This window comes from Cnephaeus nilssonii (genome assembly GCF_951640355.1).
Source record: "Cnephaeus nilssonii genome assembly, chromosome: 2".
Lineage (NCBI taxonomy): Eukaryota > Metazoa > Chordata > Mammalia > Chiroptera > Vespertilionidae > Cnephaeus > Cnephaeus nilssonii.
Genome location: NC_137073.1, coordinates 25,266,034 through 25,281,279, shown reverse-complemented (window position 1 = coordinate 25,281,279; position 15,246 = coordinate 25,266,034). Strand labels below are relative to the sequence as shown.

The window sequence follows — 15,246 nt, the reverse complement described above, 5'->3', positions numbered from 1 at the left end:
CAATGGAATAAAAAACATCCTCAGGTGACAATTAACAAAAGCAAAAAAAAAAAAAAAAGTAAATGCATATGTATTTACTCCATACTCATTAAACAACACCCTCTTCTCCCTCCCTGCAGCCCCTGGTAACCACAGGAATACAAAGTCTTTTAAAAACCACAAAAGGGAAACCAAAAACTGATGACTATTGTTATCCTTATGTCTGTGTCTCTGTGTTTTTAGAATAATATCAAGATAACTTTTCTCAATAGACAAGCTTTATTTAATTAAAGTCTAGTTTTGTTTTTATTTTAATTTTTTATCTGAGTCACAAAAGTTTAGGTTTTAATAGAAATTTGGAAAATTAAGAGACAACAATAAAAATAATGCAACTCCACCACCAGAAGATAACCAATGTTACATTTTGATGCATGTCATTCATTTTTTCCTGTCTTGCTTCTTCCATCTCCCTCCCGTCCCCTCCAGAGAGCCCATGTATATATTGGAGTGGGTATGTGCATATAGATATACTTATGTATGGCTCTCTTTCAGTTGTGTGGTCTGTAACTATAAAGGTAGGATTACACTGTAAGTTTCTACTTTTTAGAGTATTTTTAAATGGCCATTAAATATTATTCAAAAAATACTATATTAGAATGATGCATATTTTAGCATATGAAAAATCTAATAATTTAACTATATTTTTATTGTTGAATATTTAGGTTGCTTCTCAGTTGTTTTTGCTCTTTGTTAAGGATCAACTTTGTGTATACATCTTGTCTGAGTATTTTCTCTTCTTTTTCTTTTTGAGTATTTTATTTTCTTAGTGCTATTTCTAGAAACCGGTTACTAGGTCAAAGAGTGTGCTGGTCTATATTGGGATTCACCATTCTGTTATATGTGGTCTCATGTGCTAGAAAAAGCACCCATATTCACAAACTTCCTGGTATGTGTAGTTATTTAACCTTCTAGCCATAGAGGAGTACCCACTTTTGTCATAAAGAAGAAGAAATCCTTTTACTCATCAAACTTTTGTAGCAACCTTTAGTCAGTAGACCAGAATGAAATCTGAAGATGTGGCTAAACTGAGATCAACAATAGAGCATAGTTAATTCATATGCATAACTCACCCTTAGGCAGTGAACCCATTTCTGATTCTATTCACCTTCTGTCATAACCCCTCATCTCTCAGCACACTCAACTGAGGCCCTTTTGGACATGATTTGTAATTTACATTTTTAATATGATAATTGAGGAGAGAGTGTAGGACGTTAATATATTTGGTAATGGACCCAATGCCCCAGTTACCTAACATAATTAGGAACAAATTATTCTGTATGAATGAGTTTTGCAGATGATTGAGGCTAACCAGTTACAGTGGTCGATTTTTGGTGCAAAAGTTCTAATACTGCGAACAGATTTCCTAACTTTTTAATTATAATGGACTTACCAGTGTAAATGAGGTTTCCTCTGTGCACATGGATTGGGAAATTCCTTGAAAGCAAAAGTCTTTCTCCATATATTTATGTGGGATATTTTATCTCCCGTTGCTCATAGGAGATCCTTAGAAGAAAGACAATGTTTTTTACCCCATGTTTTGGAGAGTCTGTATGGACAAGCCCTCATTGAATACTTGTGTGCCAGGCAGGCCCACGTTAGGGGTTCAAGAGGAGAGACCACGCCTTGCCTTGAGGAGCTCACTCCAGTGGAGAGAATGACGGAGAGTGGCAGATGAATGGCCTGATGCCTTAGGTTTTCATAGAAGTGTTACGAGAAGGAGACTGGCCTAGGGCCAGCTGGTAAGTGTGTGGGTTTTTTACTACGTGCAGGAAAGATTTCACAACATTGGCCCAGGTGATTTTGAGGGTACATTTAGTAAAACCAGGGACAGTGATACAAGGAATGGGCCTAAGATAGAAGAAACTACAGGAAAGAGCCTAGGTGGGGTGGCTTTGGATCTCTAGAAATGTTATAAGAAAGAAACGAGCCCTGGCGGTGTTGCTTTAGCTCACTGGTAGGTCTAAGAATGGGGGTGAGGGGGGGCGGGGCATAGAAACAGGTTCAGGGGTTAGCCCAGGACAAGCTGTCACTAACCATTGCTCCCCTGGTTGCAAGTTTCCTAGGGTCCCTTAGAGTTTAGGAGATGCATGCCTGTGAGGGGAAGGAAAAGACTTGGGTGTGCTCCCCAGGATGGAGGGCTCTTGCTGGGACTTTTCATTTTGAGGCTTTTTAAAAGCTGGGAGTTTAGGGAAGGTCTTAGGAGAGGATCTCAATAGAATATTCATCATTTTAATGCTGATGTGCCCAAATGAGATCTATTCCCTTAATTTCATCTGTCCTTGGCGCAAATGGCACTAATTGGATTTCTGCTATCTATCTCCCTTAGTAGGGTGATTTAAACTAATTAGCCTCTGGTTGGGGAGAAGTGTAAGCCATTTACTCTTAAGTGTCTTCGGTTTAGGGAAGATAGGATTACTAGATGGTTGCAAGCTGCTTGGTCATTTATCTATCTCAGTTTCCGTATTTCACTTGCCCAGGAATTCTCCTAGCTTCTTACTATCCTGCCTCAGAAGGAGGCAGACGGAGATTTGGCAACATGTAGAAACGAATTTGAATCTGGGCACCCACATTCTTGCTTCTTAACTTCTCTGAGCCTCATTTTTTTCCTGTGAAATGGGGACACCAAGAGGGGTCTGAGGCTGTGCTAAGATCATGTGTCTGGCCCTGGCCGGTTTGGCTCAGTGGTAAGAGCATGGGCCCATGCACCGAAGGGTCTCGGGTTCGATTCCAGGTCAAAGGCACATACCTGGGTTGCAGGCTTGATCCTAAACGGGGCACATTTGGGAGGCAACCAATCGATGTGTCTCTCTCACATCAATAAATATTTCTCTTTCCTTCTCTCCTCCCACGCTTCCACTCTCTAAAATTCTGAAAGGTGAGGATTCTTAACACATTATAGCCAGTGAGACAGTTACTGGAAACGGCTCTGCCTAGGGCCAGCCAGTAGTGTGTGGGTTCTTGACTTTGAGCAGGAAAAACTTCACAGTACCAGTCCAGGTGAATTTTAGAGGACGTTTATTCAATCTGGGGAACCATGAAACAAGGAAATGACTCACTAAAAAGTCAGAGTAGAGGGGGCCTTAGGGACATGCGCAGGAGTTTTGCCTGGGACTAACTGCTGTTGTGTTTGCTGCCCTGATTACAAGCCTCGTGAAGTCCCTTAGAGGCATGCCTGTGGGGAGGCGTGGGCATGGTCCTGGGAGGGAGAGTGATGGCTCCTTTGTCTTGATGATTTTATCTCTCTTGCACGCAGGAATTTTAGGGGAAGTCTCAGGAGAGGGTTTCAGCAGAATATTCTCCTTCAAGGTGTGGTCTTCACTGATTTGTCAATGTCAGGGGGTCCTTAGTCATTGCAGCTGGTCCTGGTGTCACCCACCTGGTTTTGCTGCTTCTCTGGGCCGGAAGCTGAAATACAACTGAGGCCTAGACGTTATCTCTAGGGAGGTGACCTTCTGTATCTGCTGTGAATTGCTCTGCCCCTTTGTTCAGCTATCTGTCTCAGTTTCCCTGTTCCACTCACTGGCCTGTCTCAACATGACCATTATTAGTTGCCATTATTTTTACAAGAGCTTGGCTGTGGAGGTGAGAGGAGTCTAGGAGTTCTACCCTCAGAAGTAGTTATAACTAGAAATCATCAGAAATTGATGACACTGGGTAGGGGCAAAGGGGAACAGATGTGTGCCACAAACTTCCTTTCAATGCTGAGCACCTACTGTGTCTGTCTTCACGGCCTCACCGTGTCCCTTGGAGGGGGCTCTACTACCCTTGACCAGATGAGAAGCCTGAGGCAGAAAGGGCATGGGGTGTGAGGCCGGCTCCCCTCCTACACCATTCTGCTCTTTCACCAGAACCCACCTTGGGCAAATCTTTGACCCCTTCAGTTTCCCAACTGTGGTGGCAGCGGTGGGGAGGGAACAGTGCAGAGTTGATTTCTAGAGGTACCTGGAGCACCAAGTTTCCTACATTAAAAGTGCTTAAAATCATTTGCTCTCCCCCTCCTCCAACTCTTCTTTTGGATGCCCAGGTGAGTGCTGGAAGGAGGCTGCAGGTAATAAGAATATTAATAGAGCACCCTTTTTGAGCATTTACGTGGTGCGTCGACCTGTGCTAAACTCCTTTCCTCCCTAATTCTCCCCAAACCCTAATCTGAGACTTCCTGGGCCAGATTCTCTCTTTTGGCCTCCAGCGCCCATTCCGTGACCGAGATGCAGAGGTCCGGGAAGGACTTCTCCTGCCGCCCCAGGGGCCTGCCCTTGCCGGGCTCCTTCCTGCCCTGCGGTAAGGTGAGGGCAGGGGCGGGACTGGGCGGGGCGTGGGGGAGGGGGTTTGGGCCCCAGTTTGGTGACTATATACACGGGTCAGCCAGATCGTCCCACACCTGCCGCCTTCCTATGGGTCAGCTGCCCCTGTGCCAGCCAGTAATGCTGCCGCTTCTGCTCCTACTGGTACCCGGACTCCTGCCCTGCGCAGGTGAGTGAGGAGTGCGCCCCTGGAGGACCAAGGAGTTCCTGGGACTCCTTCAGCCCTCCCGCCGCCCCAGCCCTGCTCCCCACCCCTCTGCAAGAACTCCAACTTACCAGCCCTTTCCAAGGTCCCAGGAGCCCCACAGCCCCGAGCCCTCCTTTCTCTGGCTCACTGACATTTCTTACCAGGTTTCTAAGAGCCTTCTCCCCAGTCCTCCCCAAGAGCTTCCACTCATACACTCCTCCCAGGGACCCAAAACTAGGCTAGCCCTTCCCTGGGGCTCGGTGTCCTCCCCGGACACCCCCTCCATCACCGTAACCCTCTTCAGGGACCAGACCCTCTCCATCCACCTGTCCCTGGGGTCTGACTACCAAGGGGAGGAGCAGGGGAAGAAGGGACTGCCCTACCTGGGGTGGGGGGAGAACATAAGGTTGCCTTCTTACCCATCCCGAGGCACCACACTTGGAGAGGTCCCCTCAGTGACTGCCCATTTCTGGGGTGCACAGGCACACGCTCACAGGGAGATACACAGACACCACATCCTATACATACACACCCCAGCCTCACCTGGGCACTTAGGTGCAGGGCTCATGGCCAGACTCACACACAGACACAAGCAGCACACACCCTCAGGTCACAGGAATATAGGAAGCCCAGGCAGCCTGGGCACTGCTAGCAAGGCTGCCGTGGGCAGACAGAGCAAACAGACCCCAGAGTGACCTGCCCCACCCAAGAGGGAGTGTTTTCCTTGGTTCCAAACCCAGTGCTGGGCCTCTGCCCCATGCTTGGGTTCTCCATAGGGCCGTCCCCAGGACCCTGAGATGCCAGAGTGTGGTTAGGTCAGGGTGGGGGACCTCTGGGGACAGCGGTGGGGTATAGGATTAAGACTGGGGTCCTGTCATATATGCTTAGACTGGGGCTTGGTGGACCCAGAGGTCAAGGGACCTTTTATGGAAGCCAGCTGTGTGCCAGGGCATCTGGAGCTGCCTATGGCAGAGACCTGTCCTCCACGAGCTCCCAGGCTTGGGAGTCACTCCCGTAAGCAGAACGCAGCACAATGGGACAGGGCTCCTGTGGTCGACCTGAGGGTGAGGCAGATTCTAGGAGGTGACAGGTGAGCTGGGTGAGGATGGGGTGAGGGCATTTGCAGCACAGGATAGATGTGATGGGAAATGTAACCGGAGGAACAGGAAGTGATGAGCAGGATCTATGTGGTGGGCATTCAGAGAGGACACTGGAGAGGAGGGAGGGGCAGGCTCCTGCAGGGCCTCTGGGCTGCAGTGAGGCCCCTGAGCTTTCTCTGAAGGGTGGTTTCAGGCGGAGGGGTGGGCAGCTGGGAGCAGCACTTGGCAAATCCTGAGAGAGCGAGCTGGATTTAATTCTGGTCTGTACTCCTAAAAAGAGTCAGTGTCGTAAAAACTTGCTCTAGAAAAGAGACACGATGACTAGATGTAATGCATACATCTCTGGATCGGCAGTCCCAGAGCAGTGGAGAGCAGAATCCCAGGAATCAGGCAGGTCTGGCTGGGCCTGGGCGTCTGCTCTGAGGCTCACCAGCCCTGTGACCTGGGATGGGTCCTTGTGCCTCTCTTAGTCTTAGTCTAAGGGGTGCACAGGCACACACTCACAGGGAGTGTGTTCTCTGATGCCCACATCACAGAGAGTTTGGACATGCCTGACCCTGAGCAGTGGCCCCCTCCCTGGTGCCCCTCAGCTCTGGCACCCTGGCAGGTCTCCTTCCCCTGCTGTTATTGGGCAAGGAGGACTGAGCCCTGGATTGGGAGTCAGAAGCCTGGGTCAGAGCCCCCAATCAGACAGGTTCTTGTTGGCTGTGTGGCTGTGAAAGGCAGGGGTTCCCATTGCACCTACTGTGCACTGCTATGTGTCAGAGCCATAATTGGGCCCGGGCCACCGGGCCTCCCTGTGTGGGAGGGAGCTGTGCCTAGGCAGTGAAAATAGGAGACGGAAAGGGCCCTGAACCAGCGTCTATGGAAGTGGTGGTGATGGTGGTGGAGAGAACCAGGGACAGGGAAGCCTGCACAGAGGAGCCCTTGTGGACTTCTCTTTAGCTCAGGGACCCTGTTTAGCTCATCTCTGATGACCAGTGCTCATCACAGGCAATGGGACAGACATTTTTAAAAAATATATATATTATTGATTTTTTTACAGAGAGGAAGGGAGAGGGATAGAGAGTTAGAAACATCGATGAGAAACATTGATCAGCTGCCTCCTTCACACCCCCTACTGGGGATGTGCCCACAACCAAGGCACATGCCCTTGACCAGAATCGAACCCGGGACCCTTCAGTCCACAGGCCGACGCTCTATCCACTGAGCCAAACCGGTTAAGGCAATGGGACAGACATTCAATGCACAACGTAGACTCTGTCCCTGTCGGAAATTGACAAGGGCCGGAGATTGGGAATCAGGGCATTCCAGGAAGAGGGCCCGGTGGTGAGATCTTTCAGATGTTGTGGCTCTGTGTCTTGTTTTCTCTTTCATGGCTGCCTTGAAGATATTGGTAATAACAGCTAGAGCTTGCTATGTGCCAGGTGCTTTACATACATGATCTCATTTCATTCTATGAAGAGAGGTGCACTTACCCTCCTAATTTTACAGATGAAGAAAACAAGGCACAGAGAGTTGTTCAAGGTCACCCAGCCAGGGACTAGGAGGAGCAGGATTCAAACCCAGGCAGTCATCCCGGCTCTTTTCAGGCCAGTGACCTTCCCCAGGGCCAAGGGAGGACCTGACCTTCAGCCTCTAACTTTTGTTTTCCCCCAGCCTCCTTGAAGTCACATGTGCACCGACGTGGGCTCATAGAACTGGCAGAGACCATACACTGTGTTGGCCCCCGCAACCCCCTGGCCTATATTAGCTACGGCTGCTTCTGTGGCCTGGGTGGCCGAGGCAAGCCCGTCGATGCCATTGACCGGTGAGTTTATGTGTGGGCCAGGCTAGAAGGTCTCCCACCCTCTGGGGGTAGGTAAGGCCTATGAGGAAATGGCACATGGCACTACCTTGCAGGCAGAGGTCCTCCTGGGTAACACTGCCAGCTGCCCCCTCACTCTGGTTATGGGATGATTTCTTTGGCTGAAAAAACAACAACAATCCACACAAAACTGATCAGACTTAAAGGGCACCAGGAACTGTTTTGAGAACCCCTTTGAGTCCTCACAACAATCCCATTTTAGAAATGAGGAAATTGAGGCACAGAAAGATTAAGTAACTTGTGTGGGGCCACACAGAGAGTAAGGGATGTGAACCCAGTCTTGCTGGGGTCATGGCCCTAAGCACTGCACTCTGCTGTCATGTGAGAAGTGCCTGTTCTGTACAGGGATGTGGGCGCATATCTTCCCATGACTTCTCATTCACCCTCCTGGCCATCCTTCGAAAACGGGCACAATGGCTATCCCTGTTTTATGGACGAGGGCCCCGAGGCTCAGACAGGCACAGCCACGCACCAGGTGACAGAGGATTTGATTGTCTCTTCCCTATCTCAGAGGATGTGATGGTCATTAGCAAGTCTTGACTCAGCCTTGCGCCTTCAAGGCTCTTGCTGCCGGCCATGCCCGCCCACACTCTGGTTATCTGGTTCCTGTCCATCTTTCCAGATGCAGATCAAGCATTACCGCCTCTAGGAAGCCTTTCCTGGAGCCCGGCTGGGCATGGCACCTCCTCTGGCTTCCAGAATCCTCTCTTACCCCTCATCCCAGCACTTCTCACTATGCATGTAGCACCTGGTGGCTTGTCTGCTTCCCTCACCAGACTTGGAGCTCCTTGAGGGCAGAGTGAAATCTGGCTGACCTGTCCCTGCCAGATCAGCTGAGGGCTCAACACAGAGTGGGGCTGGTGGCTGGGTGGAGATAATACCAGTGAATGAATGAATAATGGGCATGTTTAGGGGTATTTGTGGGTGTTCCTCAGGAAATTTTTCAATAGTAAATTATTATTATTATTATTATTATTATTATTATTATTATTGAAATCCTATTATGTGGCAGGCCCTGGGTTGGATACTGGTGACACTGTGAGAAATGGTCCCAGATCTTAGAGCTCTGGTCAGTGAGGAGGACAGGTGTTAACCTTCTTGCTAATGATGGGTCTCATTATAAACCTGCCCTGAAGGGAGGTTCCCTGGTTTTATGAGAGGGTGTAACAAGGAGCCCCCTGGGAAGTAGGGGGCCTGATGACATTCTGGGGATGGGAGCTGGTATTTAGGCTGAGACCTAAAGGAGGAAGAGTGGGCATGCAGTTGTCCTAGGCAGAGGGCAAAGGTGGGAGGCAGGCTCGTTCTAGCAACAGAGAGGAGAGTGGTTCTGCTGGAGCTCAGAGACTAAGGGAGTGAAGCAGGCAGGGGCCAGGCTCGAGCATGGCTGGCGATGGAGGCAGTGCAGGACACACTGAGGTCAGTAGAAGTATTTCCCAAGATAGGAGTCTCAGGAACAGAGTTTGGACCAGAAGATGCTCACCCATAGTCCTGGCATGGAAAGATGGCCAGGAGAGCAGCCTTCACCCACCTGCTGGTCTGCCTGTCTGCCATCCACAGGTGCTGTCAACGTCATGATTGCTGCTACCAGCATGCCAGGAAGGAGGCTGGCTGCATAACCAAGCTGCAGTCCTACCCCTGGACGTGCATCAGTCAGCGCATTGAATGTGGTGAGTTCCCAGCAACACCCACACCAACCTTCCCCGGAGTTCCTGGGGCATCTGCTTGTAATAACTTACCACTGCTTCCAACTCCCCATAGACCACCCTTTGGATTGATCTAATATAAATAATCGTTAATGCTGAACACTTAAAAAAATAAACAAAAAAACCCTTTTCTTTCTTTAAAAATTTTTTTAAAAATATATAGTTTTATTCATTTCAGAGAGGAAGGGAGAAGGAGAGAGAGATAGAAACATCAATGATGAGAGAGAACCATTGATTGGCTGCCTCTTGCAAGCCCCCTACTGGGGATTGATCCCACAACCCAGGCATGTGCCCTTGACCAGAATTGAACTCGGGACCCTTCAGTCTGCAGGCCGATGCTCTATCCACTGAGCCACACCAGCTAGGGACAAAGAAACCCATTTCTTTTCTGTCTGGACAAAATTGGAAAAAGAGAGAAATGATACCAGATATAAACCACCTAACTGTCCATCAGATGGGGCCTGGGTATATAAACCCATGATGTATCTCACTGAAGGATATATCCTCACCGTGGAAGACTGCAGCCTGGAGAAGGGATAAGGTAGAACCATATGCTGACGTGGAAAGATATTGAGTGAAAAAGCAAACTGCAGAATGACATGTTCAATAAAGCACCACTGTGTTAAAAAGAAAAACTTGCAAATAGTACCATACTACTTTCCGTAACTACATGTGGACGCTTGCAAAGCTCAGAAAAATGTAAAGATACACTCCAAACTGAGGATGACTGTGGTCATTTCTAGGGACAGAATCAGGTTGAGGGGAGTGATGGTAGGGAGCAATTTTATGTTCTCTGTAATGTTTCCATTTTTTAAAAAAGATGGAAATTATTTTTATTTCATGAATTATTTGTGAATTAAAAGTTAAAAAGAAAAGGAATATACAGACTAAAGGGATCTATGCAAATTACTTTGACATGTAATGAAACAAAATTAAAAAATGTGGGTGGAGGATGGATGGACAGATTACTTTCTTAGAGATGTTATTTATTAGTGGGGTGATTAGTATATCTCATTGTGGTTTTTATTAGCTTTTCCCTAATCCTGTTGAGCATCTTTTCATGTGCTTGTTGGCCATTTTTATATCTTTGGAGAAATGACTATTCAGGTGTTTTGCTCATTTTTAATTAGGTTATTTGTCTTTTTGTTGTTGAGTTATAAGAGTTTTTAATACATTCTGGGTACTGTACCCCTATCAGATATGTGATTTACAAATATGTTCTCCCATTCTATAGGTTATCTTTTCATTTTCTTTCTTTTTCCTTTTCTTGTTAATCATCAGCCGAGGATATTTTTTCCATTGCTTTTCAGAGAGAGAGAGTGGAAGGGAGGGAGACAAGGGAAGGAGAAACAGAGACAGAGACAGGGGAGAGAGAAAGAGAGGGAGAGAGAATGTGAGAAAGACACACCCATCGGTTGCCTGTCCCCCCCAACCTGGGGAGGGGACGAACCTGCAACCCAGGTATGTGCCCTTGACTGGGAATCGAACCCTGGACCCTTTGGTGCTCAGGCTGACCCTCTAATCACTGAGTCACACCTGCCAGGACTATTTTCATTTTCTTGAAAATGTTTTTTGTTAATGTTTTTATTGATTTTTAGAGAGAGAGGAAGGGAGAGGAAGAGAGAAACATGGATGAGAGAGAAACCTCATCGATCAGCTGCCTTCCACTCACCCCTTACTGGGGATCGAGCTCGAAATTTGGGCAGGTGCCCTGACTGGGAATCGAACCAGTGACTTCTTGATTAATGGGTTGAGGCTCAGCCACTGAACCATACTGGCCAGGGTTCTTTTCATATTCTTTTCTTTAAAAAAAAATATTTTATTGACTTCAGAGAGGAAGGGAGAGGGAGAGAGAGATAGAAACACCAATGATGAAAGAGAATCATTGACTGGCTGCCTCCTGCACGTCCCCTACTGGGGATCGAGCTCACAACCTAGGCATGTGCCCTTGGCCAGAATTGAACCCAGGACCCTTCAATCTGTAGGCTGACGCTCTATCCACTGAGCAAAACCTACTAGGGCTCATTTTCTTGATAATGTCTTTTATGTTCAAAAGTTGTAATTTTGGCTCCAGCTGGTTTGGCTCAGTGGATAAAGTGTTGGCCTGCGGACTAAAGGGTCCCAGGTTCAATTCCAGTCAAGGGCACATGCCTGGGTTGTGGGCTCAGTCCCCAGTGGGGGGCGTGCAGGAGGTGGCCAATAAATGATTCTCTCTAATCATTGATGTTTCTATCTATCTCTTCCTCTCCTTTCCTCTCTGAAATCAATAAAAATATATATTTTTTAAAAAGTTGTAATTTTGGCCCTGGCTGGTTTTCTCAGTAGTTAGAGCATTGGCTCTCAGACTGAAGGGTCTTGGGTTCGATTCCCAGTCAAGGGCACATACCTGGATTGTGGATTTGCACCTGTCCCCCACCCCCACCCCCCACCCCAGTCGGGGCATGGGCAGGAGGCAACATCTCACATCGATGTTTCTCTCTCTCTCTCTCTCTCTCTCTCTCTCTCTCTCTCTCTCTCTCTCTCTCTCTTTCTCTTCCCTCCTCCTCCCTCCCTTTCACTCTCTCTAAAAATCAATGGGAAAAATATCCTGAAGTGAGGATTTAAAAAAAAAGTTGTAATTTTGATAAAGCCCAATTTTTCTGTTTTGTCTTTCTTTTTAAGTCCTCATCTGATGATATTTTCCCCGTTGATTTTTAAAGAGAGTGAAAGGGTTTAATCCACATGCAGGATTAAACCTGCAACCAAGGTACATGTCCTTGACTGGGAATGGAACCCAGACCCTTTGGTCTGCGGGCCGACGCTCTAACCACTGAACAACTGGCCGGGGCTATTTTGTCTTTTATTGATCATGTCTTTGGTGTCCTATCTATGAATCCATTGCTAGATCCAAGGCCATGAAGACTTATGTCCCTGTTTCCTTCTAATAATTTGATCATTTGAATCTTGCATTTAGGTCATTGATCCACTTTGAGCTAATTTTTGTACATGGTGTGTGTTAAAGGTCTAACTTCACTGTTTTGCATGGACTATCCAGTTGTCCCAGTACTGTCTGTGGAAGAAACTCTTCTTTCCCTTGTTGAAAATCTCTTGGCCCTAGATGGATGACCTCTCCGGTCCTCAGTTTCCTTACCTCGAAGATGCGTGTAGCAAAGATGAAACAAGGGTTTATAATGTGATAAACAGATTGGACAGAGGTTACTACTCTCTCCCATCTCCTCTCCTCCCTCTCTCATCCTGATCTGAACCCTCTCTCTGACCCACTACCACCCACTAGAGAGAACTGAGGTTCTGGTGTGACTTTCCACTGGAACCCTCGCTCCTGCAGCGTGGTCTGTTCCGGAGGAAAGGAGGCAACTAGGAGTTACTAGAAGGATGGTCTTAGATAGGCACAGACCCTCAGCCATATCTCCTCAGTATGACTTAGGAGCTGGCATAAGAAGAAGGCTGACTTCATATTGAGAAACAATATTGGTGTTTAGGACTGAAAGTGGCCCAGACATCAGCTCGTCCAGCCCTCTCATATGGAGTCGGAGACACTGAAGCACAGGGAAAGAAGTGACTTGCCTGACGTGGTGGTGATGTGCCTACTCCTGGGCCCATTCCCTGTCCCCAATCTGCCCCTTCCGGTGTGGGCAGGGAGGAGGGGAAATGGGCGTTGAGTTGGAAATCTTAAAGATCTTCCCCTTCTTCCCTTCAACTTGCCCCTAACCATGTTAAAATGGAATTTGTAAAGTATTTGTTGATGGAGTCTGTGCCTGTTTACAGAACTGCCCTCCCTGAACCAAAGGAAGAGAACCAAAATATGTATTATACATTTTTGACTAAAAATATTCTCTCTTATTCTGTTTGGAGATATTCTGAACATAGTTGTTTATTTAATTACAGGTGTGGCCCATTTTCCATTTATGGGCCTGACTTAAATATATTTTAAAAATGTTAAGCATATAATAATATTTACTGGCAGGCCTTTATTTTAAACTTAACCCATGGGAGCTATTTTTCCTTTTAAATTTTTATTATTCTTGAATAACATGATGCTATTAGGTTCCTGAGGCTATGGAGTAGTGAGACCAAGTCTTGCTTTTGAAAGAATCTTTCTTGCTCAGAGATGAGGGTGGGAACAGAAGGGAGGTACAGGTGCTGGATCATGAGATCCTGGGCTGGAGTCCTGGTCCACCCCTTTCCAGCGCTGTGTCCTTGGACAAGCTACTGAATTCCACTGAGCCTCCCTCACTTTACACATCCATAAAATGGGAATAGTAAAAATTAGATGCAGTGTTTGTGTGAGAATTGGAAATGATGTATGGCTTTTCCATATTCTCTCAACAAATATTATTGAGAATCTATTCTGTGCCAGCCTCTATGCTAGGTTTTAGGTAAGACAGAAAAGTGTAGGCCAGCTGGTGTAGCTCAGTGGTTGAACGTTGACCCATGAATCAGGGGGTCATGGTTTGTTCCTGGTCAGTGCATATGCCGGGGTCTCGGGCTCAATTCCCAGTAGTGGGTGTATGGGAGGAGGCCAATTAATGATTCTCTTTCATCATTGATGTTTCTCTCTCTCTCTCTGAAATTAATAAAAACATAAAAAACGAAAGAGAAGTCTAAAAGGAGGAGAATGGGAAATTGTCTCTGTGCCAAGTGCTTTTATAACTGCTGTGTCAGAAAATAAAGCTGGTGAAGTACTTAATCTGCTACAACATGGATGAACCTTGAAAATGTGATACAAGGAGCTAAGTGCAAGAAGCCAGGCACAAAAGGTCACGTGCTATATGATTCCAAGTGTTTACAATATCCAGAATAGGCAAATCTATAGGGACAGAAGGCTGATTAATGGTTGACAGACTCAGGAGAGGAGTATTGGGGAACAACATCTTATGTGTACAAGATCTCTTTGGGGTGATAGAAATGTTTTGGAACTAGATAGAGGTGATGGTTATCCAATATTATGAATGTACTAAACCCCACTGATTTGTGCACTTTTAAATGGTAAATTTTGATATGGGAATTTTCCTCAATAAAAAAGCAGGGATGCAGGGTGGGGGCTATCCTTTTATATTGAACGGTCAGATTAGCGGCAACTTTAGGAGGTCAGCTTCAGCTTACTAGTGCCTCCTGTATCCCCTGCATTTTACTGATTTGGTCTCTTTCCATTCTCTCAACAGCCCTTAGAAGTAGGTACTATTAGTATCCCCGTGTTGCACTTGAGGAAACAGCCCAGGGAGGATGAAGTGATGTGTCTATAGGCACATATCTACTACATTCAATGTTGATTGAGTGCAGGTTCAGTGCCAAGTCTCTCCTGGGCACTTGACGTAGGCTTCCTCACCCAGGCTTCCCAGTAATCCTGCAAAGTGGATAATGCCCCATTTTAAATGAGGACTTGACTCATTTAGGCAAGATCACACAGCTAGGAAGCAGCAGAGCAGGCATTAAAAAAAAAAAAAAAGGCCTGGATGGTTCCCTACTGCTAGTCTCAATGGATCCTCAAATGAAATTGTGTAATATTGATACAAAAGAGAAGCTAGCTCAAAGGGACTTTGGACTCGGCATTTCAAAAACACTTTTCTGACAACTTCATTTCCTTTTCAGCAAGATGGGGCCAATATCACTCCCTCCTGGAGTTGCCCCGACAATGGAGATCACATAGTGAATTGTCAAGTGTCACACACATACAATTTATGACCCTTACTGCCAACAGTGTTACTCGTTTCCCTCATGTTTATCCTCAAGTCTCTGCAAGTTCCCGCTCTAACCTCAGTTTCCCCATTTCTTTCAGGACCGACAGAGGATAAATGTCAAGAACTCTTGTGCAAGTGTGACCAGGAGCTTGCTTACTGCTTAGCCAAAACTGAGTACCATTTAAAGTACCTCTTCTATCCACGTTTCTTATGTGGGCGGGACCCACTCAAATGTGACTGACTAGCTTGACTTGAAATGTTTTGCACAAAGAAATAAAACTTTTTTCACTAATCAACAGCCACATTCAGTTCATATTCAGAGGGGAACTGAGTTAAAGTGTTAAAGCTGCAACTTGTGTTTGTTCTTCCTC

General features: G+C 46.7%; 1 protein-coding gene across 1 annotated transcript; it reads left to right on the top strand.

Moving 5' to 3' along the window:
• Window positions 1–4,375: 4,375 nt before the first annotated feature.
• Window positions 4,376–15,171, top strand: PLA2G10 (phospholipase A2 group X). Its single transcript, XM_079794341.1, has 4 exons — window positions 4,376–4,509; window positions 7,287–7,437; window positions 9,052–9,161; window positions 14,974–15,171. Exons 1-4 carry the CDS (start codon window positions 4,431–4,433, stop codon window positions 15,114–15,116), a joined length of 483 nt encoding a protein of 160 aa, XP_079650467.1. The 5' UTR covers window positions 4,376–4,430; the 3' UTR covers window positions 15,117–15,171.
• Window positions 15,172–15,246: the final 75 nt, after the last annotated feature.